This window comes from Magnolia sinica, chromosome 12, assembly GCF_029962835.1.
Source record: "Magnolia sinica isolate HGM2019 chromosome 12, MsV1, whole genome shotgun sequence".
Lineage (NCBI taxonomy): Eukaryota > Viridiplantae > Streptophyta > Magnoliopsida > Magnoliales > Magnoliaceae > Magnolia > Magnolia sinica.
In genome coordinates this window covers 50,809,172-50,834,630 of record NC_080584.1, presented here as the reverse complement: position 1 = coordinate 50,834,630, position 25,459 = coordinate 50,809,172, and the positions used below count along the sequence as shown (strand labels likewise).

Below are 25,459 nucleotides of genomic sequence, written 5' to 3'. Positions count from 1 at the left end.
GAGAAAGATGAGAATGGGGCTCAGTGGCATAAGGTGCTTGAGAGATTAGGGTTTTTTTTTTTTTTTTTTTTGATATATTGATTGACCGGATGGTCCGGTTCAAGTTAGGTTCCACGTTTGGTTCTACGGTCTGGTTTATGGTCTGGTTCTAGGTTCGATTCCAAGTTCTGTTTTACGGTCCGGTTCACGGTTCGACTCTATAGAACCCTAAACTGAGAACTAAACCAAACTAACCGATTCTTTGATTTTTGAAACTGGAACTGGTGTACTTCAAAACCGGACCAAGCCATGAGGTTTGGTCGGTTCCGGTCCGAGATACCGGTTCCATGTGCACCCCTAGTTACAATGGAATATTTGGACAGCCTATTTATCTATCTAGACTATTCATTAGATCTATTTAGCAATCTAGATTATCCATTAGATCTAATGATCTACTACCCATTATATCGGATACCATAAAAGAAAAAATAAAATAAAATAAAAAAACACCATTCGGACCATTATAACCATCCAATCAATAGCCATAAAATCGACGGTTGATATTATCTGTATAAAATAAGCCCAATTACCAATTTGAGCCGTCATTTGTTGGGGCCATTATGAATGGATTATTATTCCAAAGAAACACTTTTTATCAGGTAATCATGATCATCCATCCATGGCTTCGAAAATGTAATGTTGTAGATGAGATGTCCAAATTATGGATGGACCAGATCATTTGATTCACACGATTATTGCATGATAGATCATGAAAGGTATGCTGGACCTAATAGACAGTGTGGATGGGTTGATCAGACAATCCAAGTTCTGATTGCACCTAAGAACACCTCCTTGAAACTTTTCGAGGGGATGAGACGGTAGAGCCTTGCTGATAATCAAAATCAAAATTCTGAGTAGGCCCAGCCCGGCCCGTCAGGCTTGGCCTGTCGGGTCCATCCAAATACACAAATATCCATGTGAAAGATGGCCTTCAAAGACATAAGATGAAACAAAAATAATCAATGGCCAAACAGGCATCAAGAGAAAGTGGAGAGAGGTGATGGACAGGACTGTCTAATTAAACAAGAGCCATTCATACATGGGACACGAATTGTTGGTTATTATCTCCTAACATAGCCCAATGAAAAAGCGTCATATGCATATGCATGTGTCAAAGATGGGCCCACAAATCACTTCAAATATTATTTTTTCTTAGTAAAATGACCATTTTACCATTTTCAACGTGTTTTCATTGGGCCCTTTGTAGAACGGGCTTCGCCTTTAAAATATGCATGTAGTGTATGTTTAGTGGACCACCTCAGGAGTTACAGAGGATTCCTGTAACCCAGGTCTCAAAGGAGCGACCATTGAACCGCAGGTCTCAAAAGGATCTATTTATATTATTCACATGTGCTTTTTAAGCTATGCTCCATCTATAATGGTCCCAGAGTTGAACCGTTCATGCTTTTGGTGCTACCATAAATGATCTGTGGTCCAATAGTCACACTATAAAATGATCTTTAACTTTGTTTTAGTTTTTTTTTTATTTTTTATTTTATTTTTTTAAAGTTTAATATGAGCCATTGAAAATGTTCTTTTATTTGTTAAATATACGGCATGTTGATTTAGCAAACACCTATCTTGTTATCATTCAAAACGATATATAAGAGGAAAGAAAACACAGTTATCCATGCAAAAACAAGTAAATATAGGCTATACATCTTGGAAGGGGAGATTTGACACTCTGGCAAAGTCATGGTTGATATGCAGGCATTAAGAAATTGTATACCATGATATATATTAATTCAAATTAAACCTTGCAATATAATGTAGATGGGTCATACACCAAATTGATATCAATGGACTCCATCCTAAAATATGATTAATGGATATTGTTTGTTGATGTAGGACCAATTGCTCTTAATCTGCATTGCTTGTATGCAACACGTACAATTTCTTACCACCTGCATATCAACCAACACATTCTGCTAAAGTATTAAATTTCTCCCTTGAAAATCACATTAAAAAAAATGACAAATCAATGCAACGAAGGGCGGAATCTCGGTGGACCATGGCAGTAAGACCATGCATGACACTTACAATACCCCGTCTGGATACTAAATTGTTAATGAATAATATACAGTAGAACAAGCAGTGGTAGCATTGTATTTTCTAACTACCTAAGAATATCTTTCCTTTAAACTCAAATGATGCCCATGAGCTGGTATACATACAAAAACATGAAAACTCTTACATTTCATGTATAAAAAATGTCTCGTATATATTCTACTAGTTAGGATTTACCTGGCCCCGACGCATCAGAACATGAATGGTGTCACAATGCACTCCATAAAGGTCCGACTTCATCCAAAGCGTTGATTTGATGGGACCCACCATGGATGTAGGATGCCCCAAAAATCTCCCAAATTCTAGTCCTTCAATTAGTGAGCCTAAAACTAAGCAGTTCAAAAAAGAAATGGGGCAGAAGATTGGATGGCTAGGATCTTCTGATATGGCAGACTTTTGGAGCATAACCCATCCATTATGCACCCAATCAGATCAATGATCTGGACGGCGGAATAAGTTCATCTGAATACCATTCGGGTCAGGATCCTCTTCACTCTACACTGAAGAAACTTCACTAGGAAGGTGAGCTGGGCTGCCCATCTGAGAAGTGAGCGCTTTGCTGGAGTTTATCCATTGATTTTCTCTTCATGATGCTCTTCACCTCGGCTTCCTTCTTATCCACAAACATAAGCAACTCCCTGATACTAGGTGCGCGGCCCGAACGCTGACTACTCAAGTTCGAGTCTTCCCTTTCGATGTCCTCGGAGCTACTATACTTGCAAAACTGACAGAAAACTCTCATGAAAAACACAAAGAGTGCAAGGAAAGCCGTGATGCCGCAGATGAGGAAGAGGCCCCAGAAGCTCTTGAGGCTTAACCGATATGTATCTTCACTGCCTTGAGAGGTGCACCCGCTTCGCGACAGCCACTTGTCATGGATCCTTTGAAGATCACCATTCTCTGATAGAGTGAGAACGGCGGTTGATAGGTCGATTGCAAGAGGAGAGTCCCTTTGGAAAGCCTGTTAAGAACAGAGGGTTTTAGTGCAAGATTAGTTTTGGGGAATGATCATACGGAGCCGGCTCCACCGCCAGTTGAGGTGGAGTCGAGAAAAAGTGGGGCCCATGTGGCTGTATATCCCATCCAATTGGTCCATCAAGTGTGTCCCCAAAAGTTGTGGAGGGAGCCCGAATATCAGGCCAATCCCATCATCAGGTGGGACACACCGACACTCATGACAGAAAACAATCAGATTGGCTCCGGGCCCATTCCATAGCTTGTAAATGCGAAGAAATCTTTTGAAAGGATGCCAGCTTTTTCTATTATTTTGGGCAATGGCAGGGAGGAAACTATACATACAGAAGAATGATGCTGAAATTACTCTGAGAAAGTACCAACTTCCCAGGAAGAGTCTTACTGAAGATATTCATGGGATGAGGATTAGAATCCTCCACACGGAACACGTTCATTTTCCTAGATCTGCGCCATCCATCAAGCGCGCCCCACCATCGACCTTCCCTGGTCTAAAAAAAGGACCGACCAGGCTGTTTGTTGGGTGGACTATGTGCGTGTGAAAAAACTGGACAATTAACATAAATCGATCTGGTTCACACTCAATGTGCATGTCTGGTCCTACTGATCAGTAGAACGTCCTGATTTTCAGTCCAGGGCAGGTTTATAGCGAGACCCTCCTGATGAATGGCCCAGATCTGTTACAAGCATGCAAAGCTCAAAGGCATGCCAGGAAGAGGATTCTCAATCCACTTCATGTGACTTTCCATCACCCTTCTCACCTGTTAAATTAAGAAAATCTTATGAAAAGTAATGTAATTCTAGGAAAAGACAGCCTATGGTATTCATAATGTTAACAAACAAGTTCAAAAAAACCCAAAAACTCGGTATGCTGGTTATTGATGTTTTCTTCTTTGGTGAGTTTTGAGTTTGAAACTCAACAGTCTCCTTTTGGGGAAGAACAAAGTTCACCAGGCAAGTGGCTCGGCTCTAGTCACAAAACGACCGAATCGGCAAGATGACCCAATGAGTCTTGTCAACTCAGGACCCAATCATTCACAGCCGCAAGTTTCCTAGTGACTCAGCTAATAGTGGCTCGGCTCTAGTCACAAAACGACCGAACCGGCAAGATGACCCAATGAGTCTTGTCAACTCAGGACCCAACCATTCACAGCCGCAAGTTTCCTAGTGACTCAGCTAATATCTGAAGAAATGAAGTTTACTTTTCCGAGTTTCTAGTCTAGTCATGGAGTTTTAGAAGTCCAGTAAGATATGGCTTGAGTACCACAGATATGTTACTTATATTTAATTATATGGATATCATAGCCTGCAGCTGTTAAAGATTTTTCTCTGATCAGTTGGACGCTGATCATAGGGGAGAGGATGAAATTATCCATGAATAGAAAGAGGAATGATCGCATAAGGCTAATCGATGGGGGACACATCAAAATTACCTTCCATGTAAATCAAGGTAATCCACTATGTAGGTGGGCCACACTTGTACACTGAGGCAGACCATTACCATTGATTTCAAAACTGTGGCCCGCTCTATGAAAGGAGGAATGAGTACCACAGGAATGAGTACCACTGTGGCCTGCTCATGGAGTTTTAGAAGTCCAGTAAGATATGGCTTGAGTACCACAGATATGTAAACACCACTTTCTGTCCTTTTTTTCCCCAGATATGTTACTTATTTTTAATTATATGGATATCATAGCCTGCAGCTGTTATTAAAGATTTTTCTCTGATCAGTTGGACGCTGATCATAGGGGAGACGATGAAATTATCCATGAATAGAAAGAGGAATGATCGCATAAGGCTAATCGATGGGGGACACATGAAAATTACCTTCCTTGTAAATCAAGGTAATCCACCATGTAGGTAGGCCACACTTGTACACTGAGGCAGATTATTACCATTGATTTCAACACTGTGGCCCGCTCTATTGGTGGACCAGCTTTTCACCCCATGTGATATTCATCGCGTGGCCCCACCTTTTACAAGACCCGGATGTTCTACAGGAGAGACATTTGCAGGAAAATTGAGGCTGAAAGTGAAAGTTCACATACAATGCCTCTATGTAAACATTTCTCAGTAGAAATGGACAGTAACTAATGTTCCAATAAAAGAGGAAAAAATATAAAATGCTCACCCCAAATTACCGGTATTTTCAATCAGACCAATATTTAGTACAGGTGAAGTCCACCACAAGGTTACCTCATGGTATTAGAAAACAGTTACTTTATGGCCGCATCGACCATTATGTAAAAGGACGGTCACTACACGATACGGGGCTGGATCAGTCTGTTAACCCATATCAACCAATATGAGTCAATACGCCGCATATAGGCACCGTTACAAGGCCGATATGGATGTTATGGACCTAAAGGACAGATTATGAAAGTTTTTAATTTCAATTTTATTTTATTTTTCTACTTCTTTGTTCATTTCAACCATGAAGGAAGCTTAGAAATTAAATTTAAAATCTAGGCCTATTTTGAGAAAAAATAAAAAAAAAAAAACTCTATATAATAGATGCCTTATATTACATAAATCAAGGGAAAAAAAAAACTCTATATTCTAAATATAAAATTTAAATGAACTTAATCAGCTATAAGAATGTAAACCATAATTTCACGTCAGTAAAAAATAGTGAACCAGATTGTAAATGACCCATAATCTGGACCACTACATTCAGAATGACAAACATTGGAATGTTAGCGATTTATGAAACACTGGTCCACCTTTAAGTGATCCAGCCCATTGATTGGGTGGGCCCTCTAATGGATGGGAAAATATCTATCTATCCATTGCAGACAATCCTATCTATCCGGTAACTGGGAACGAATGGACTGTAAAGGAAAATATTGTCAACAGTTCAGTGGCGACATAAAAAGTTCACTACCAGATTACCGGGATTATTATTAAGAACATATTTAGTGTGTTGCCCATCCATAGTGGGACCCACCAGATTGAAAATCCGGATTGCTGAAAGGAGCAATGCGGACCCACACAGACAAGCCAATTAGGTCCAGCTATTGTTATAAGAAGACAGAAAAACTAATAATTAAAAAAACTGGACTTGGTAGTTTCTGTAATATCAGTTCATTCATGTATGAGTTAGAGAGCGTAACACTTACAAAACCCCATCCGCTTTTAGTGAATTCCTGTCCGACGATCTTGAATTTGCATTTGTTGTTCGACAAGAAGAGCTCAATGTAAGGAAGCTCATCAACGATTGCAGAGACTCCTCCTCCTCTTGAGCCACGCTCGAGGGCATGAGCATAGTCGTCACGTTGTTCTAAAGAGACAAGCCTGTGCTCCGCAATGTTCAGCTCTTGGATCAGATAGTTTCTAGCAAATGACCCACCTTGAACCCCAATTCGATCAGTGCTCGTGATCAAACCTTCAATTCCTTCAATCCCTGACGAAAGCTGTTGCACGGTGAGGATTGACGTTAAACTGGCTGTGTAGCTTGAATTGATTATCAGCACTACAAACAGCCATATGATCAGCACCGCACGTCCAAGGGTGCTCACGGTGTTCTCTCCTGCATTGGGTCCAAACTGATGAATGACCTAATAAATGATAAAGAAGCATTTTCTAATGAAAAAAAAAGTATTGGCAACAAAAGCCCTGCAAGGGATATTCATGAAAAGAGGATCGAGTAACCTCTTCATGGCACACATGCGTGAAATCCAGGCTGCTCATCAGATGGGTCCTACCTTGTACGTTCCCCAGCCCAAAAATCTTGTACGTTCCCTGGCCCAAAAATCAGGCTAGTCCATTCACCAGGTGAGCCACACATTACAATAAAAATGGATGACTAATATAAATTGATCAACAGTCCACATTCATCACACACGTGTGCCCCTTGATGAGCTGCCAGGGGTCATTCTTGGGCCAAGACATGATTGTGTAGGGCCCACCTTGTCCAGTCTCGCACGGTGTGCTAATATCCTTAATATTTCTCTTGGGAACAAAATACTGAAATGCAGATGATTAAGAAATTTACTCACTGTGTGAGAAAAACATTGTTGAGAAGCTAAACCTGCAAGTTTAGGAATAAAGTAAGGTCAGATTTTTCTGTGTTAGAAATAAGAGCAGAAAACTGAATGATGTTATATTTAGAATACAATCGAAGTATGACTGTAAAAAATGAAAAGTAGGGGAGGCTTATAAATGCATTTAGGCCCCCATTTGGATGCGAACAGAGTTCTGTCCTAGACAGGATGCCCAAGACAGAGCTATTCCTAGTTTGCAAAGCCTTCTCTTCGTAGGGTCACCTAAGAAAAAGAGGGCTATAATGTCTTTAAATGGAGAATTGCTTGTCTCTACAAAAAGGTTTGACATACTGCTCCAAACAAACATCCATGTTGGTGGGTTGATAATCCACTCCCATTCGCTACGTCTGCCACTAGCCATCTTCAAGCACTCGACATGTGCCACGTGCCAATGTGCACATTTGCCACGTGTTCGTTCATTGAGTTAAAGGGTCACTTGGTTTTCTCTTTCATTAGCCAGGCCAGCGGCAATAACCACCACACGGTGCCATTCAGGAGATCGTGCATCTATCATCTCTACCAAGGGGGGCTTTTGTTCCAACCATCATCACCATCGTCGTTAATAGCATCAAAACCATTGCTGCCGCCGCCTCCTCCAGCAGCAACAGTCAATGCCACCGTCAGTAGCAGATTCAGACATCTCCTTCAAGCACTCCGCATGTGCCCCGTGCCAATGTGCACATTTGCCACATGTCCGTTCATTGAGTTAAAGGTTCACTTGGTTTTCTCTTTCATTAGCCAGGCCAGCGGCAATAACCACCACACGCAATGGCACCACATACGCTCCAGGAGATCGTGCATCTATCATCTCTACCAAGGGGGGATTTTCTTCCAACCATCATCCTTAATAGCAGCAAAAACCATTGCTGCCGCCGCCGCCTCCAGCAGCGATAGTTGCTGCCACTGTCAGCAGCAGATGCAGCCATCTCCTTCATCAACAGCATTTTACAGTCGTATCCTCCATCGTTAGTGCTATCATCACCTTCACCGTCATTCGACGTCTCCTCCATTGGCAGTAGTTGCCACCACCTTCACCATTGTTAGCGACAACCTCCTCCTCCACTGTCATCAAAATCAGTCATCACCACCTCAATTTATGACCTTTATATGAGAGGTCAATTCGACGCCCCTCGTTAATTTTTGCAGCCATTCAACATTACCTTGTTGACATTTGTTCTTCGTAGTACCCATTCATAAGTAGTGCATCATGGATAGTCAGAAGGTTTGCGTCACAGGGTCGGCAGACCAGCACCTAGCCTATGCATCACCAGAATCATGTGAATATAGTGAATGTGATAATTTCACCATCGTGGGCTAGTTGCTTCATTCTATGCAACCTGATATTAGTGGGTCATTGATGATGTGTTCAACAGCCCAACAGGTTTTGGATATTGTTGCGAAGATGTTCTCCCATCTTGATGACCTACCCCGAGCCCATCAATTGCATAGGGAAATCACAAACATGCATTAGGGAGAGTACCATGGAAGCATATTCTGCCTCACTTTGATAGTGTTGGAAGAAGCTCGATCACTACATGCCATAGTCCACCCCTTCTAAGGACTGATGCGGGACATGAAAATTAAATATGATATGCAAGATTTCAGGCTTCAGATCACGATAATTTTTAAACAATCACAAAAAATTTCACATCCCACATAAAAGTCAAGCATTCAACAAGGGGAATCTATGCAGGTCCAAGCCTACACATGTTTGGGCAGGATCAATTAAAAATTATAGACTAAACAATGCTCAAGAGAGAGTAAATTCATCCACACATGCAAAGGATTACTTCCCAATCCAAAGGATTCACATGTTTCAAATCGGGCAAACCTAAGGTTTGCAAAAAGTTGGGATTTAGGATTATCTAGGATTAGGGTTAGGGAAATAAGACGAGAGAGGAGTGAAATAGAAGAGAGAAATGAACCTGAGATGATCCACACGTGTAGACAGCAGCCCGGGTCTGACGCACGTGCGTGGGATCCTGTCCGCACGTGTGTGGGGCCCACGAATCTAAAATCAGCCAGCTATATGCTGGTCGGCCAGGGGAGGTCCACCTTTACGCCAAGTTTCACGCCGATCGGATGTCTAGTTTGTGCACGATGCTCTGCCGAAATTTCAGCCCTCTTATAGGGCCATATTCTGAAAATCTGATGTAGGGGAAAGGTTAATTGCAAACATGTGTGGATTTGATGAGAGGATGGTTGTAGGAGATGAGGAATATGGATGGTAGGAGAAAGGGGCAATTTGGGATGGATGTGACTTCGCACCACGGTAGTTAGCCATTCGAAGAAGGAAGGATTTCTCGCCCAATTAGGCTTCACAACTCAGAGATGAGCAGGAAAATGTAGAAATTTCATTCAATCTTCAATGAGGAAAAAGACTACAAGGGGTGCCTATTTATAATAAAATCCTATACCCCAAAACTCACGCTATCTGAAGCTCCTCAGCAAGCCACGTACTGTCTCTGAAGCTCCGAGATGTCAGGATTAAGCCTCTGAAGCTCCTCCTCAGCAAGCCACATACTATCCGAAGCTGAGCGTGACTTCCACTTGACCAAGAACTTTTGAAATCAGCCGTTCGATATCGATACTATCTGATGGTCCAGAATATCCTCTATCTCCTCTCTGGGTGTGGGAATGGTAGGTATGGGAGGTAGAGGCTGGGAAGATGGGTCGGGAGGGGGCCACAGATCAAGGAAAAAATCTAGGGAATCAAGATGATTAGGTTAAAGGTCAGACAATGTATCAGTGGTTCCCTGAAATGTAACTAGATCCTCCACATTAAATGTGGAACTAATTTCCATGGAAGGTGGAAGATTTACCACATACGCATTGAGACCGTTTCGTTTTATAATTTTAAATGGTTCAGCGCTACGCACGTGTAATTTACGAACGACTCCCTGAGAGTACCGCTCTGTCCTGATGCGGACCATCACAGAGTCCCCTACATTAAATTCCTTGAATCGTTTATTTTGGTCTGCAGAAATTTTATAATGTTCATTACTAGTAGTAATCTTTCGCCTGATTTCTTGATGCAATGAGTGAAGGTGATGCGCAAAAGACTCTGCAAACTCTGATGGCCTATGGGACGGTGACATAGGGACAAGATTAATAGGTTTTCTAGGTTTATAACCAGTAACGACTTCAAAAGAACTTAGACCTGTGGACATATCGACAGAACTATTAAACGCAAACTTAGTTATAGTTAGTACGCTGTCCCACGTCCTGGTGTGTTGTATATCCCTTATAATGAGAAACTCATCCCGTAGATCATCAGGAAAGACATCACGAAACTCATCCACTGCCGGAATGGACTCAATGGGTAACTCTACACTAGCCTCTGGTACACTCTCTCTAGCCACAAGGCTGTACATGTCGTACCACTCAAAATAGTGGTCCATGTCTGCCAACCAATCTAGAAAAGTTTTAAGGTCTAAGTAGCCATCAAACGTGGGGGCATCTACTTTAACTCCTTTGAGAAGTTGCACATCAGGGTTATAATGGTCTTGATGTCCCTCACGAGGTGGGTGCACGGGTGCACACCCATGACCGATTCATTGGCCGCCTTCATTCCTTAGTTAATCCTCCTAAATACCTGCCTGAGATTGAGCATCTTCTCCAATGGTGAGGTTTGCCCTAGCAGAGGTCTCTAGTTGAGTAATGCACACATCAAGTTGTTCAAAGCGTTGGTCAATACGTTATTCCAAGCGCTTACCCAAAGAATCAAACTGCTGGGTCATTTTGTTCATTAATTCTTGCAATTGCTCCACGTTTAGTGTAGGGTGTAAGCCAAAGCCACGACCCATACGTGCGGGCATACAACCACTAACTCAACGAAAAAAACCTTCTAATACGACTATATGCATCTAAATGGGCGTAAATGATCCTATGAGACTATATGAGGGAAACTACACAACGCTACCAAAATTCAGCAATATAGCTGTCAAAATAAAGGGATAATAGAAAATTTCAACAATGTGAATTGCTAATTTTCTGATAACAGAAATTTCAGCAGCTTATATCAGGAATTATGCACCTCTAAACAGCTCTATATGATGAGACTTGATGCATAATGGACATAAACAAACTAAACCCTAAACATGCAATGCATTCCCCTACAAGAACCATAAGCTCTTATACCAAATTTGATGCAGGACATGAAAATTAAATAAGATATGCAAGATTTCAGGCTTTAGATCATACTAATTTTAAAACAATCACAAAGAATTCCACATCCCACATAAAATTCAAGCATTCAACAAGAGGAATCTATGTGGGTTCAAGCCTACACATGTTAGGGCTGGATCGATTAAAAATTATAGACTAAACAATGCTCATAGGAAAGTAAATTCATCCACACATGCAAAGGATTACTTCTCAATCCAAGGGATTCACATGTTTCAAATCGGAAAAAGCTAAGGTTTGCAAAAGTGGAATAGGACTTGGGATTTAGGATTATCTAGGATAAGGGTAAGGGAAATAAGGTGAGAGAGGAGTGAAATAAAAGAGATAAACAAAGCCAAGATGATCCACACGTATGGACAGCGGCCCGGGCCTGACGCGCATGCGTGGGATCCTACCAGCAAGTGTGTGGGGCCCACGAGTCTGAAATCAGCCAGCTAGGTGCTAGTCGGCCAAGAGAGTCCACCTTCATGCCAATCGGATGTCTAGTTTGTGCACGGTGGTCCGCCGAAGTTTCAGCCTTCCTATAGGGCCAGATTCAGAAAATCTGTTGTAGGGGAAAGGTTAGCTGCAAACATGGATTTGATGAGGGGTGGCTGCAGGAGATGAGGAATATGGATGGTAAGAGATAAGGGCGATTTGGGATGCATATAGCTTCGCACCACGGTAGTTAGTCCTTCGAAGAAGGGAGGGTTTCACACCCAATTAGGCTTCACAACTCAGAGAGGAGCAGGAAAACATAGAAATTTTATTCAATCTTCAATGAGGAAAAAACTACAATGGGTGCCTATTTATAATAAAATCTTATACTCCAAAACTCACGCCATGTGCACAACCTATTACTTAGAGACAAAGTAACCACAATTAACGACTAATCAAGATAATTTAAACTGTCCATGATGTTCCTAATAACAATAATAATCAAAACTCAAAGTACTAGATTGTTTGGAATAGTGAGCCACGATCATGAGTACCCATTGTGGGATTCACATGACGATCAAGTCTACTCCAAGGAACCAAAACGCAGTCCTCTAAATAGGGGGTCGTCCTTAGACGTCGTCATCGATCCAGATCGATGGTGGGGCTCTCCTCCTCCTTGCGTACATGCGTAAGGTGGGGGGGTGGGGGTGGCGTGCATGTGCGCGTGATGTCCCCATCAAGGACATACATCAATGGCATGAAAATTTACGTATATCCGTGAACTTGATGATGTGTTTGAACCTCAATGGGTTCAAGTTTTAGAAAGAGAGTCAATCCCTCTTCTTGAAGCCGTCTTTGATCATATTTAGGGTGAGGTGAATAGACGCATTTCCATGATGACATCTACTAAGCAATCTGCCTTTGCAATTGGGTCAAAACCGAGCAGGGGAAGATAAATTGTGAAAGGCCAAACCAGCGAGCATACAAATCGTCCAACCCCACGCACTGCTGACTTGGATAGTATGCACTCACTGCAGTCGACACCGCTATACCAAAGATCATTGCGATGATTTACATCTGCACCTCCATCCGTCTTCATCAAAAAATGAGGTTCTAGCTTCACCATTCTTGTTGTAGGCACTAACAGCATCGTATTAACAGGAGATAGTGTAGATGACATATTTCTAGTCAAGAAGTTTGTTACTAATCAGTAAAAGATGATGGATTTAGGGCCCTTACAATACTTCCTTGGGATCAAAGTGTTGATAACATATTGCTATAATAGCTCGTTCCTCCACAGAGGCAAAGTATAGAGCCATGGGCAATGGCACTAGTGGATGGTTTGGTTGCCATACTTTATTGTTGATATGCAAATTCCTGTTACTTCTGTTGTACCCCTCTTTTGTGACAATTAGGCAGTGATGCATATGCTTTTGTCCCTCCCCAAGCCAGCATGATTGATATATATGCTCTAGCATGAGTGCTAGATTGGTGTATTTAGAATGGTGGTCCTTCATACCACCATACATTTTATATATGTACATTTAAGAGGGAAAGGGAGAGAATAACCCTAGTCTTCCTAGCTCTAAGTAGCTGAATTTCAAGTTGCCTCAAATCGCAAGTATGGGAAGACCAAGTCTCTTTAGCCATCCATTGCTTTTGTAAATCATGGCCCATCTGATGAGAGGAACTGCCTGATTTTGGGGTCAGGCTTCTACAAGGTAGGATTAGCATGATAAACGCCTTGAATCTTGCACCCATAAGACATGGCATCAAATAAGGTGGTTTGTAAAGGGGATTAGCTAATATCTTCACGAAGGCTATCGGCTGTCGTAGGGTCCCGTCTCTCTAATATTGTATCTATTATGGGCATGATTGATATCCATGCTCTAGCTTGAGGAGTGCCAAAGTGGTGTATTTAGAACGGTAGTCCTTCATACTACCATGCATTTTATATTTATAAATAAGAGGTAGAGGGGAGAGAATAACCCTAGCTTTCCTAGCTCTATATAGGATTTTCACATTGCCTCAACTCACAAGTATGGGAAGACCAAGTCTCTTTAGCCATCCATTGGTTTTGTAAATCGTGGCCCATCTAATGAGAGGAACCGCCTGATTTTGGGAGCAGGCTTCTACAAGATGGAATCGGCATGATGGATGCCTTGGATGTTGCACCCATAAGACACGGCATCAAATAAGGTTGTTTGTAAAGGTATTCCTAATGCACATGTTGGAAAACCTCTAAAAAAAACAAAATTTAATTAATTAATTTAAAATTAAAAAATCCATTTTAGAGGATACAATTTTAAAAAAAAAAATTATAATACCTATGACCAGTCAAAGCAGAGAACGTAAAAACTACATATAACAACAGAACTTAATAGAATAATATTTCATAATTCAGATTAGTAATCAGCATTATTAGGAGAAAGCCACTGTTTTAAAACCCAGGCCAGACTGAACAATTGGACCAATTTGAACAATAACCAGCCACTGAGAAGGGCCAGGTAACTATAAAACCCAGTCAGTAAAGAACAGCTTTTTGAACGAAAAAAAAAAAATAATAAATGTAACTAACTCACTCAAAACTCGAACCCAAGACTTCTACTTGAAATCAAACACTCAAATACGTTGGGTCCTTACTCTTACCTGGGTGGTAGACTCCCAGGAGTTTCAACACCAGGTCAAGGGTTCGAGTACCCATCAGTGGTGAAATCCCACGGCGTGCGTGTGTGGGGTGTGTGTGTGTGTTAAAAAAAAAAAAAAAAACACTCAAATATGTTAATAGCAGATTACTAATGAATTCCTTCTATTGTTTTATTTTAGATAAAGCAGATTTCTGGGCTGAAAAGGGCCAGAGTGGGTCTGACCAGTTGGACAGAACCGCCCAAAAAAAATGGCTCGAGGTCCAAACCAGGTTTAAAAACATTAGTTGAGATTAGCAGAGCTAAAGGATGAAAAAAGAATGCCTGAAAGGGCTAGAAACAAGCAGTTCTCTCCTTCATGATATATAGAACTGTCAAAGAATAACGGTGAAGAGGTATAGTACAATGCTTTGTTCGAGAGTTTCTAAAACACAGTCAGATTTGCAATTTGTACAAATGGGTCCCATAGTTCAGATCCAAGTCCTTGATATGATTGGTCCACCATTTCTTTTTTAATATTTATGGTAGTCCATGCACCAAGAATCCCCAAAAGATATTAGCCAATGAATCTTCCGCCTTTGTTGGTTGAACTTGGACCTGTTACATACCTTCTCTTTTAACTGTCTATTTGCTGGACAACTGGATAAATATTCAATGGTCAGTATTTTCTGACATGGGAGATTTATGGTGCATAGACCATCCAAAGTGGCTCAAACCATATCGATGGTTTTGGCCTCCTAAACATAGGGTCTACTTGTACAAACTTATAAGTAATAATGCAAACATACTGTAGAAATTCCCAGGCCAACCATTGTATTATACCTCCAAAGAAATTCTGTAAGTTGCAAGTGCAGGAGAATGCCTAGAAACAAAGAAACATAATAAGCATGGGATTCGTTACACGAAACAAATGTTCAAGACATGCATTGTTCTAACAACAGATTCCCTGAGCATTTAGAAGAAACTGACCAGAAAACCGTTACAAGCTGTTGCCTGGGAGGCCCACGAAATTCAGTGTTTATCCGATGCTCAAGAATCCAAACGACGGTTCCCACAAAGAGAAAGAAAACAGCTGTGACAATCCACATCTCTAGAGAGAATGGCCTGAGGAAAGCCCAAGCGTTCGAGCTTATCTCTTTGACGGGAGTGACTATAACGAGGCCCGACTCAATATAAGGCTGTGTAAAATCAACAATCCTCGTCCTGTTTGTAATAATCGTTATGTCCCCAACGGCTGCATCATAGTTCTGTAGAAGAAAGGATGCATTTTAAGACGATTACAACAATTTAACAGTTACAATAATTTAAACTCCCAAGCCACCGTGCACTTGCAGACAAATCTACAGGCACCAAACACAAACATTCCACACACACCAAAGTGGCACACTTGTGAGATATCCAATATGTTCATCGGGCAGGCCCACTATGAGTATGTCCAAGCCCAGGTGGGCCAAACGAGTACGTGAAAACCATTGGATATCCTTTTCAATTGTCCATTTTTCATATACCTGACGAGATGGCAGGCCATATTATTGGTCTAGGACACACCATGAGCCCCGCCCAACAAATGGCCCAGAGCTCGGACATTTGTGCCACTTTGGCACATGTGAGGTCTTCTGTTTGGTGCTTGCAAAACCCAAGCCACCATGCACTTGCGGTCATGAATCTAGAGGCACCAAACACAAACACTCCACACATGGAAAAGTAGTATATGCTTGTGGGCAGGCATGACGATCAGCAAGTCCTAGCCCAATATTCAGTTGGGCCAAACAAGTACATGAGAACTGTTGGTTATCCTTTTCAACTGTCCATTTTCTGTACGCCTGATGAGAGGACAGGCCCTATTACTGGTCTAGGACACAGCATGAGCCCCACCAACAAATGGTGGCCCAGAGCTCAAACATGTGTGCCAATTTCACACGTGTCGTGATTCTAGTTGGTGGTTGCATACGATCGAATACAACTAGAATTCTTAACAGCAGCAGGGTACTTACATTTTGTGCCACCATGTCCACAAGTCCGTCGTACATTGGGTTTTCCACACCATTTCCATATAATACAAATTGGTGCGGAACGGCATATGGCAACAGCGCAATTGCAGCATTAAATATGTCGATGCAAAATCCTTTGACCCCATCAGGGCTGTTATCTTTGGAGACGAATTCCTTATAAATTACTCGATTAGGAACCCCAATCTTCAAAGGCTTCCCATTGTTTGGGAACACCCACCCACGTGGCTTTGTAGTGGTTTCACCAGGCCATATGGCAGTATGAAGCTGTTGACTGGCAGTTGAAGTGTTTCGCGGCTTCTTATATAAGACTTCTGGAGCAACGACCGATAGACACGAATAGTTAGACCAGTATCCAAGTCTTCGAGATCCCGTCCCACCAATGTTAAGAATTTCATATGCTGGATTAACCAAATACTTTTCCTTGTTGAATTGAATTCGACCTGATAGACCTATAAAGTTCGTCAATAACAATCTCTGAAATAAGTCCTGGCCTGCATTGAATGTATGGAGCGATGATAAGTGCAAGCTACTTCCCTTCGCATCATGCAAGCTGGGATCACTAGAAAATGATACATTTCCTCCTCTATTTAAAAAATCATTAAGAGCACGAGCGATTAACCAAACAGAATCATATGCATATAGCCCATAAGAATTCAAGCTCGAACTGACGTTCCCTTTCTTAAGCAAATCGTTCCATCTCAAAGTAAAGCGTCTTTTAGGATCAGAATCTGGTGTATGATGGCGAAAAACAACTACTCCTTGCAACAGACTCATTGTGTGGGGATCAGGTGGTTCAGTCGAATCTAAAACAGAGGCGAGCCAATCGGTCGCTATCCAAGCGTAGCCTTTGCTCATCATTCCGAGATCCTTCGCAATCGAGAATATCCGAAGACCCGTGTCAGGATTTACATGGACGATGTAAACTCGGGGTTCCATTAGATTTAGACTGACCAACAAGTCCTTAAGGTCACTCTCAGTGGCACTTGGAGGGAAAGTGGCTTTGTAATGTATCTTAGCACGATACTTCGCAAGGGCGTCTCCTAACACGGATATCCCATTTCTCCCATTATCATCGTCCACAAAAATCGTGGTTACCTCTTTCCATCTGTAGAATGCTATCAGGTCGGCGACCGCTTGCATTTGGAAGTTGTCACTCTGTGTTGCCCGGAGAAAGTAAGGATACTGAAGTGCAGATAGAGTCGGGTCTGTTGCTGCAAATGATACAAGTGGCACGTGAAGTTCATTGGCTACATGAGCGATTACATGGGCTATTCCGGAGGATTGTGGACCGATGATGGAGACGACGTCTTTACCAATTAGCTGTAAAGCTACACAAATAAGGAAGTTTCCTTATCAAACATTGCCATATGGGTACAAAGAAACTTCAAGCAAACATCAACGGAAAATTCATGGATGGACCAGATATTGAAATAGCTGTGGAAAGAAATTTGCCAAGATGTATGAAATGATGATTGTGTCATACAATACAAGATCAATGCTGCTAAAGGCCCGTTTGGATGTACCTTTAATTGCCATTTGATTGAATATCCATGGAAATGGTAAACATCCATTGGTTAGCTCATCTAGCGTAGATGTCTTCGTGAGAAACTACATCGGAAAGGGCATGTTGCTGCCCCAAATTGAAATTCAGATAACTTCAATTCAGACTCGGAGTTATCTGGATTGTGAACTGGACAGATTGCATCGCATCCATCTTGATAAATCAAAACACCCAAATGGGCTCTAATCTTGAACTATTGTGTATTAAATACTACAATTATCTATTTCTTTAAGGACTTTGATAGCTAATAAGACAGAACAGACCATCTCAATCCATACATTATGGTGCACTGAGAGGCTGGCTAGCCCCACATGCACCTTAACATATAGACCTACCTTGTAAAGTGGCACGGGCCTCAGACATTCGAGCAATATATCAGGTCGGACCACCATGTGGATCATCTTCCAAAGAAAGCAGGCCGGTCAATTATCAGTTCGGCCACGTCCACAAAAGAATTGGATGGTCTAAAAGATTTAAAAGATTTTTTAGATTGGCCATTGTTTTCATACATGTGTGGTCTGCCTAATAGTTTATCAGACTTTGTGTTGTTCAGATGATGAACAGTAGGTTCCACCTGTTACATGGTTTGGATGTCCCATACACATGCAAGGTTGACAAGTTCATGTGCATGTTGAAGAATGAAAGAACAAATATATACATGAAAACAAAAGAATTAAAAACTGAAGAATAAGATAATGCATATATGAATTGAACTGAACTGCAGTTTCCAAGCAAAAACTTAGAACATATCTGGAAATTTAAAGCAATAAAACGGCACTTTCGGAAAAGGGATTATTCAGAAGTAATGGTTTCTTTCTACTTTCCTTTTAAGTGGATAAGCTGAATCAGTAGCCTCATGGCCACCAAACATGCTCAAGACTCAATATGCAACAACTAGTCTAGAATTTGAATGACCCGGTTATTAGGCACGTTTGGCGGACCTGATAAAATGGTGGGAATGAAAATTATACCACTTTTGGTGGCTCTGCCTTTTATGATATCCATCCAAAAAGCCTGAAAGCAGGATCTACAAATCCAACCCCATTTCAAACTCCAACAAGGTAATATTACAGAATTTAGGTAAAGCCATGCCTATAAGCTATAAATTCATGTGGTGCTGCCCACATGAATCTTGCAATGACTTGACTTTTGGGGAATCCATTCGTCCGGGTTTGGCGCATCAGATGAGAGAATTAGATAGCCATACATATCAAGGTGCACCTCACACAATTTGGATGATTTTAGTGATGGGCTTTACCATTTCAACTGTTTCCCATGGTCTAGCCAACCTAAGTGTTGAATCAGCCTGAAATTTGGGACCCAGTACGAACGCAGGGTGGCGCACCTGATGGATGGGGTGGATCTCATCCACATAAAGTGGTTCCTTCCACATCAGCGAAAGCCATGTCCCCATATGCATATGAAACTCAAACCTCCCAGTCTGCCTATGAAAGTCACACCCCCCAGTCTGCCTATGAAAGTCACGCCCCCACGTCTGCCTCCGGAAGTCACAAAAGCATTTTAATTTTAACAACTCCAACAAGATACTATTACAGAGTTTAGCTAAACATCACCAAAATCATGGTACATACATAAAGATCACAAGGCAATTTAAAAAAATGAAATATACACCCTACGATTTTTAATAAATCCACACCTATTTCTACTTTGGTATTAGAACAGCACGAAAACTACACTATCCTAATACTAGAAATTGAAGAGGTGGGAATATCTATCAAATTAAGAAGGTGTAGATATCAATTCCTTTAAAATAAGAACTACCCCAAATTCCACAAACAGCTGCTTCATTTATCAGAAAAGAAAGAAAATTAAAGAAATTTTATTTATTTTTATTTTTTTAAAAAAGGCCGATTCATGAATTTCTAATACCTTCAATCGTTCCAAAAAAACCGTTGCATTTCGTATCTTGCATAATAAGCTTCAGCATCGTGCCTGCAAGAACACTTGGGTCAGCATTCACATCATCAACCGCAGCCTTGATCGCAACTTGCGCCGACCTTCCAATAGTTGAATTGAAGGTAAACAGAGCACCGATTGTCAAGACACTTGGCCTCGGCGTGCCGCTCGTGTTCTGGTTCTGACCCATCGCCAATCCAATCTGGGCCAAAATCCACAAAACGGACACGAAAACCAGCCTCATCGCTGCAACACGGCCAGACCCAATTGTCACCTCACAATTCCAAGACTGGAAATCTGGTGGCTAGAGTCGATTCTTCCATCTACACCGACATGGTTCCTAAAATTTTCAGCATCCATGGCAGAAACCATCAGGAACAAGAAGAAGAACAGTACTAAAGCATTGACGACACAACGTTTTCAACGGCTATAAATTTAAAATTTCATTTTCAAGACCCACAACAACTAGGGGGAAAAAAATCACTACAAAATTTTTATTTTTATTTAAAAAAAAAAAAAAAACCAATGATTTTCAAAACCCAGATACCAATAGCTTCAAGGAACCAAGATATATAAAAATAACATTAAAAAATGAGAGAGAGAGAGAGAGACCATTCCAGAGATAAGGTGGTGTGAAGAGAGGCACTTCGGAGCATATAATGATAATGGGATGGCCCATCCACCCTTCAGCCTCAAGTGCAGACATCACACAAAACAACAGATTCAACTGAAGTAGTATCTCTCTCTCTCTCTCTCTCTCTCTCTCTCTCTCAGATATGTTGCATGTGAACATTTCACATCCAAACCTTTATTTTCCATCAAAATTTCATCTTTAAGAAAATCGAATCCGTGGAAAAGGTGTGTCATGCCACAAACATGACCTGAAGTGAAGATCATAGAAATCCGCTAATTAGGTGGGCCAATAACACATATCAAGTCATACCATCGTCTATCAATTCCATTCAACGGTGTAGCACTTCTAATTAGTGGACCACCATAGTTTAAGCCGAATAATGATCTTTATGTTGCGCCACACATTTTTCACGGATCCGATTTTCTATGCAAATGACGTTTTAGAGATAAAATGTCTGTTGGATTTCCTGTACAGTCGTTCTATATATTTTTACCATGGGTTTTTAGCCCAAGTACACCCACTCGGAGAGCCACTTCAGCATCTTTTGAAAACATTACTTTTCCACGTTGAAAACTACTCTTCACTTAGTGCCAGGCCCAAACGCTTGGATGTGGGTGAAATTTTTATAGTTCATCTATCCTCCCTATCTTTACCTCATTAACATTTCGATATGTCTTTGTGTGGACCATATAGTCTCGCTTAATGTGGACTTATGGCCTCCGCGTGGGTTTCACGTAAGATGTATGATAGGGGTTAATGTCCCCAGGTGTTAATGACGTCATCTGAGAAAAAATCGAACCATCTTTTTCAATGTAGAAAAATATTATTTTGAAAAGCCACACTATAAGCCAGGCTCCCAAAAAGTAATGGGCATACTTGAGATAATAATTCTTTCACTTTATGTTGAAACCCTAGATTTTTGGGATTTAAACTAAGAAATTATCATACATTTACGATACAACTTTTTTTTTTTTTTTTTCGCTAAGTTATTACATATTCAAATATCATATCCGTGCAAAATGTGGGTTTCATTGTGATTATTATATAATGCAAAAATTAGGATGATCAAACATAGTAGGAAAGGCAAATATCAATAGAGCCAATTATATGAGGTAGCATACTATTTGTGGCCCACCAAATGACCAGATCAAGCTGATATAGATTAATAGATGATCATTATGTTGCGAACTACTTGTTTTTACATATACGATTATGATAAGTTAGAGGAAAAAAATTGTCACATCCTGAAAATTCAAAATATGAATACGATTATCCTAATCTTGAGCTCTAAAATATGAACTAATGTTTCATATATTCATTTAATACATTTTCATTCAAATCAAATTATAATTAAATCATTCAAACTACAATTAAATTAACTTAAACCTTAAATATTAACTTCATAAATTTATATTCCAAATCATCATTCCTACTAAATCTTCACATCACTTTTATTACTTTAAGTTTATTATAGTATTTCAAAATATAAAAATAAACTAAAATCTATTTCTAATGGAAGTAGCCGTTTAGATATTCTTATATACAACTTTCATTTCTTCCTGTAATTTTTAAGTATTGTTAATTTGATGAATTAAAATCTCAGTGAGATCATATCTACCATAAGTTTGAAACAGATGTGATAGAGGCAAGTAAACACTAGTTCAACATATGATAAGATAAATTACAAGAATGATATAAATTTCAAATAAACATAATAGAAACAAGTAAAACATGTCTCTATCACATGTTAAACTAAAAACTTAAATGACATAAATTTGAAATAAGCATAATAGAGAACAGTAAAACATGCATCTTGATATATTTATTCCACATCAATGTTACCACCCTGTTACCTAGGTAGTAGACTCTGAAGAGTTTCAACACCGGGTCAACGGTTCAAGTACCCACCCGTGGTGAAATCCCATGGCAAGCGTGTGTGTGTGTGTGTGTGTGTAAAAAATAAAATAAAATAAAAACCCTCTGTTTTTAAAAAGTCATTTGATGGCATGGGTTCAAAAATAAAGTACTTCCCAATCTTATGTGGACCATTTCACGGGAGATAGTGTTGATTGGCTATTAAAAGCTTTTTGTGGGCCATGGAAGGTTTGGATGAAGCTGAGATTTGTTATTTTCCTTCATCTAGGTTTCCATGTCATTATCAGCGGGTTGGATGGAAAATAAACATTATTGAAACATCACGTTGGGCCTAAGAAAGTTTTAACGGTGGAGTGTGTATGTGAGAATATTGCTATTTTCCCATGCATTTTCAAGCACAAAATACCAACGGTCCGTACTTGTCAATTTGGTTCATATGTGTAGGATCCGGTCCGTTCATTGGACGGTACTCTTGATGCAAGTGGGTGGCACGGATCATGAAACAGTCGGCGTGAGGACCACTCTATGAATGGCACGGATCTTTCATACGTGTGCCACATTGGCTTGTGTGGATGGCTATGCCACCTATCTGAAACCACGTCCTTGTCAAGAATCAAGATATAGTAAAGGATTTTTTTTTTTCTTCTTCTGTTTAGCTTCCGTTTATGCTGGCTTGTGTCTGTACGGACTGAGAAGACTTTACGGGGTCAACTCAAAGATACGGGATGTCATCTGGACCGTTCAACAGGATCTACATCTCAAATTATCGCTGATTGCATGATTCTGACCGTCCAAATCAGCCAGTTTTTTAGTGTGGATAGCTGAATCCTTCTATCATTTACCATCGATGGAGATGCCAAACTTTTAACGGTTAGGATTTTATGATCAGCATGATTTCTTATAAATCCTCCATTGAAGGACCAATTTGGGTCCATCGCTCAAAATTCTCACGATCCAACGGTTCCAGCGATTTCTAGGCCATCGTATAGAAGCATGGCTGTCATGATCTTATATCCATCAGGGTAGAATGGCCCACCTGATGAACTTTTTTCACTGTCCATGATTCAAATTTGCACTGATCAAATAATCAGAGCCGTCCATTCGGTGGATATAGTTTGTACCATTGGTCATTTGAGCGTCCACGTAATTGCCACCAGTTGGACGTTAAAATTTCAGGATTAGCATGATTTTTAGTGGCTAAGGCCCACTTGACGAACGGTTCAGATCTAGTCCCCAAAATATGTAGACTTTTGCACGGAGAGCTCAGTTGGAACAACCAGAAATCACAGGTAGTTGAAAGAAGAGAAAGCGAGGGGACTCGATCCATACAGAATCAACCGTAAATAGCTGTGGGCCACCACGTTGTTTGTGTAAAATCCACGCCGTCCATCAGGTGCGCTCTTCAATGCTAGGCCTTTGAGACCAGAAATACAACTCGTGTGGCCGTACCATAGGTTTGTGTGGGGCCCACCATAGTGCCTATCTTTAATCAAAACCGTCAATCAGATGTGGTTCAGAAGGATGAAGGGAAAATACAAAAAACAGTTTATCCAAATCTCAGGTGGGACACACGGTGGGAACTTAGAAGTTCCAGGCACAAATGTACTTATTTCCCCATTGCCGTGGCACATCCGAGCTTTAACTGGGCTGGTTCTTTTGAATGTACGGTGAATATTAATGTTCTAACGAGATGGACGGGGAAGATTTGACATGTATAAAATATGATGGGCCCCACAGATCTTGGGTATGTTATGCTGTACAAATAGGTGGCGTGTATATATTGATCCCACCGATCTTGGGAAGATTCGACCTGTCGCTGGAAGTTTCTGCGCGGACGAGCTAGGTGGGCAATATGGAAAATTCATTTGCTAGCTTACGTCAGGAGATGGATCCAAAACTCAAGTGGCCACTCTCATGTCTTATATGGTTCCATGTAAGTAGTATAATGTAGAGCTGTACATGAGTCAGCACCGAGTCCAGCTTGGCATAGCTTGGCTCGGCTCGGCTAGTAGCTAACCCTAGCTCTAACTTGGCTTGGCTCGGTCCTCGAGGCTATCTGGCAAGCTCAGCTCAGTTAGGTCAGTAGCTTGAGCAGATCGAGCCAAGTTCCGAGCTTGTGCAGCATTTTCTTAAACACATACTATGCATATTCAATTTCTCAAAGAATACAAAATAATAACAACATTTTTAAAGGTATTTCATCAAACACTTGAGGAGCAATATCAAAATCAAACATCTAACCAGCAGCATCAAAATCAAATGCCTGGCCATATCCATTCCTTCCTCGCCAATAATTCATTAATTGAGTCATTTCATCAAACAGTTGGCGAGCAGCATCTATATTGATCAAAATAACCGAGTCATTGAGTTGATTTGATCTGAGTCGGTTCAAGTTGAAATTTGATCTAAGTCGAGTCGAGCTTGGGCAAGCTCGAACTCGGCTCGGAATTTTTTTGAGCTTCAAAAATCAGCTCAACTTAGTCAGAATCCAACTTCGAGCCGAGGCAAGTCGAATCGAGCTAACCGGGCTGTACGACTCTAGTATAAAGTAAGGTGAATAAGTAACAATTATTTACTTTAATTATTTACATTTTCATTTATTCTCTAAGATTTGTTAGGTATCACAATTCAAAAAGTCACTTGTTTTGCATGATGTCTTGGCCATGCTTCCGTGGTGAAACTATGTGGGCCCCATCATGATGTTTAATTTGCCCTATCCAATTATTTTTCTAAATCATTTTAAAACATGGACCCAAACATAAGGCAGATCTAAAGCCCAAGTAAGCCATGCCACAATTAATAGTGGGAAAAATGACTTGCATTGCAGAACTTACTGTTTTCTAGGGTGTGGTCCACTTAAGCTTTTGATTTACCTTATTTTTGGGCCATGCCTTAAAATGATCTTAGAAAATGAATTGACGACGCAGATAGAATGCATTTATCATGGTAGGGTTGACAGATATCTTGCTTCTAGTCTAGGGTGAGGCTGATCTCCGAGGAATGGGGAAGTTCCTTAGAGAGATTTGTGCTTTCTCTTCACCCATGTCTGTGTGATCTTAGTAACAGGTTGGTTGACAAATAAACAGTTGTGG

General features: G+C 40.8%; 1 protein-coding gene across 2 annotated transcripts; it reads right to left on the bottom strand.

Annotated features, from left to right (window-relative positions):
- Nucleotides 1-2,085: 2,085 nt before the first annotated feature.
- On the bottom strand, nt 2,086-20,604 carry LOC131221357 (glutamate receptor 3.5-like). 2 transcript variants are annotated; one of them, XM_058216603.1, is made up of 7 exons: nt 20,471-20,604; nt 19,832-20,181; nt 16,363-17,708; nt 15,338-15,615; nt 7,077-7,108; nt 6,198-6,607; nt 2,086-3,067 (listed from the first exon to the last, which is right to left on the bottom strand). In XM_058216603.1, exons 2-7 carry the CDS (start codon nt 20,100-20,102, stop codon nt 2,621-2,623), a joined length of 2,784 nt encoding a protein of 927 aa, XP_058072586.1. In that variant the 5' UTR covers nt 20,103-20,181; nt 20,471-20,604; the 3' UTR covers nt 2,086-2,620. The 2 variants fall into 2 exon arrangements, with proteins under 2 accessions (XP_058072586.1, XP_058072585.1); XM_058216602.1 differs by having other exon boundaries at nt 19,832-20,198; nt 20,471-20,582.
- Between the last annotated feature and the right edge of the window lie 4,855 nt (nt 20,605-25,459).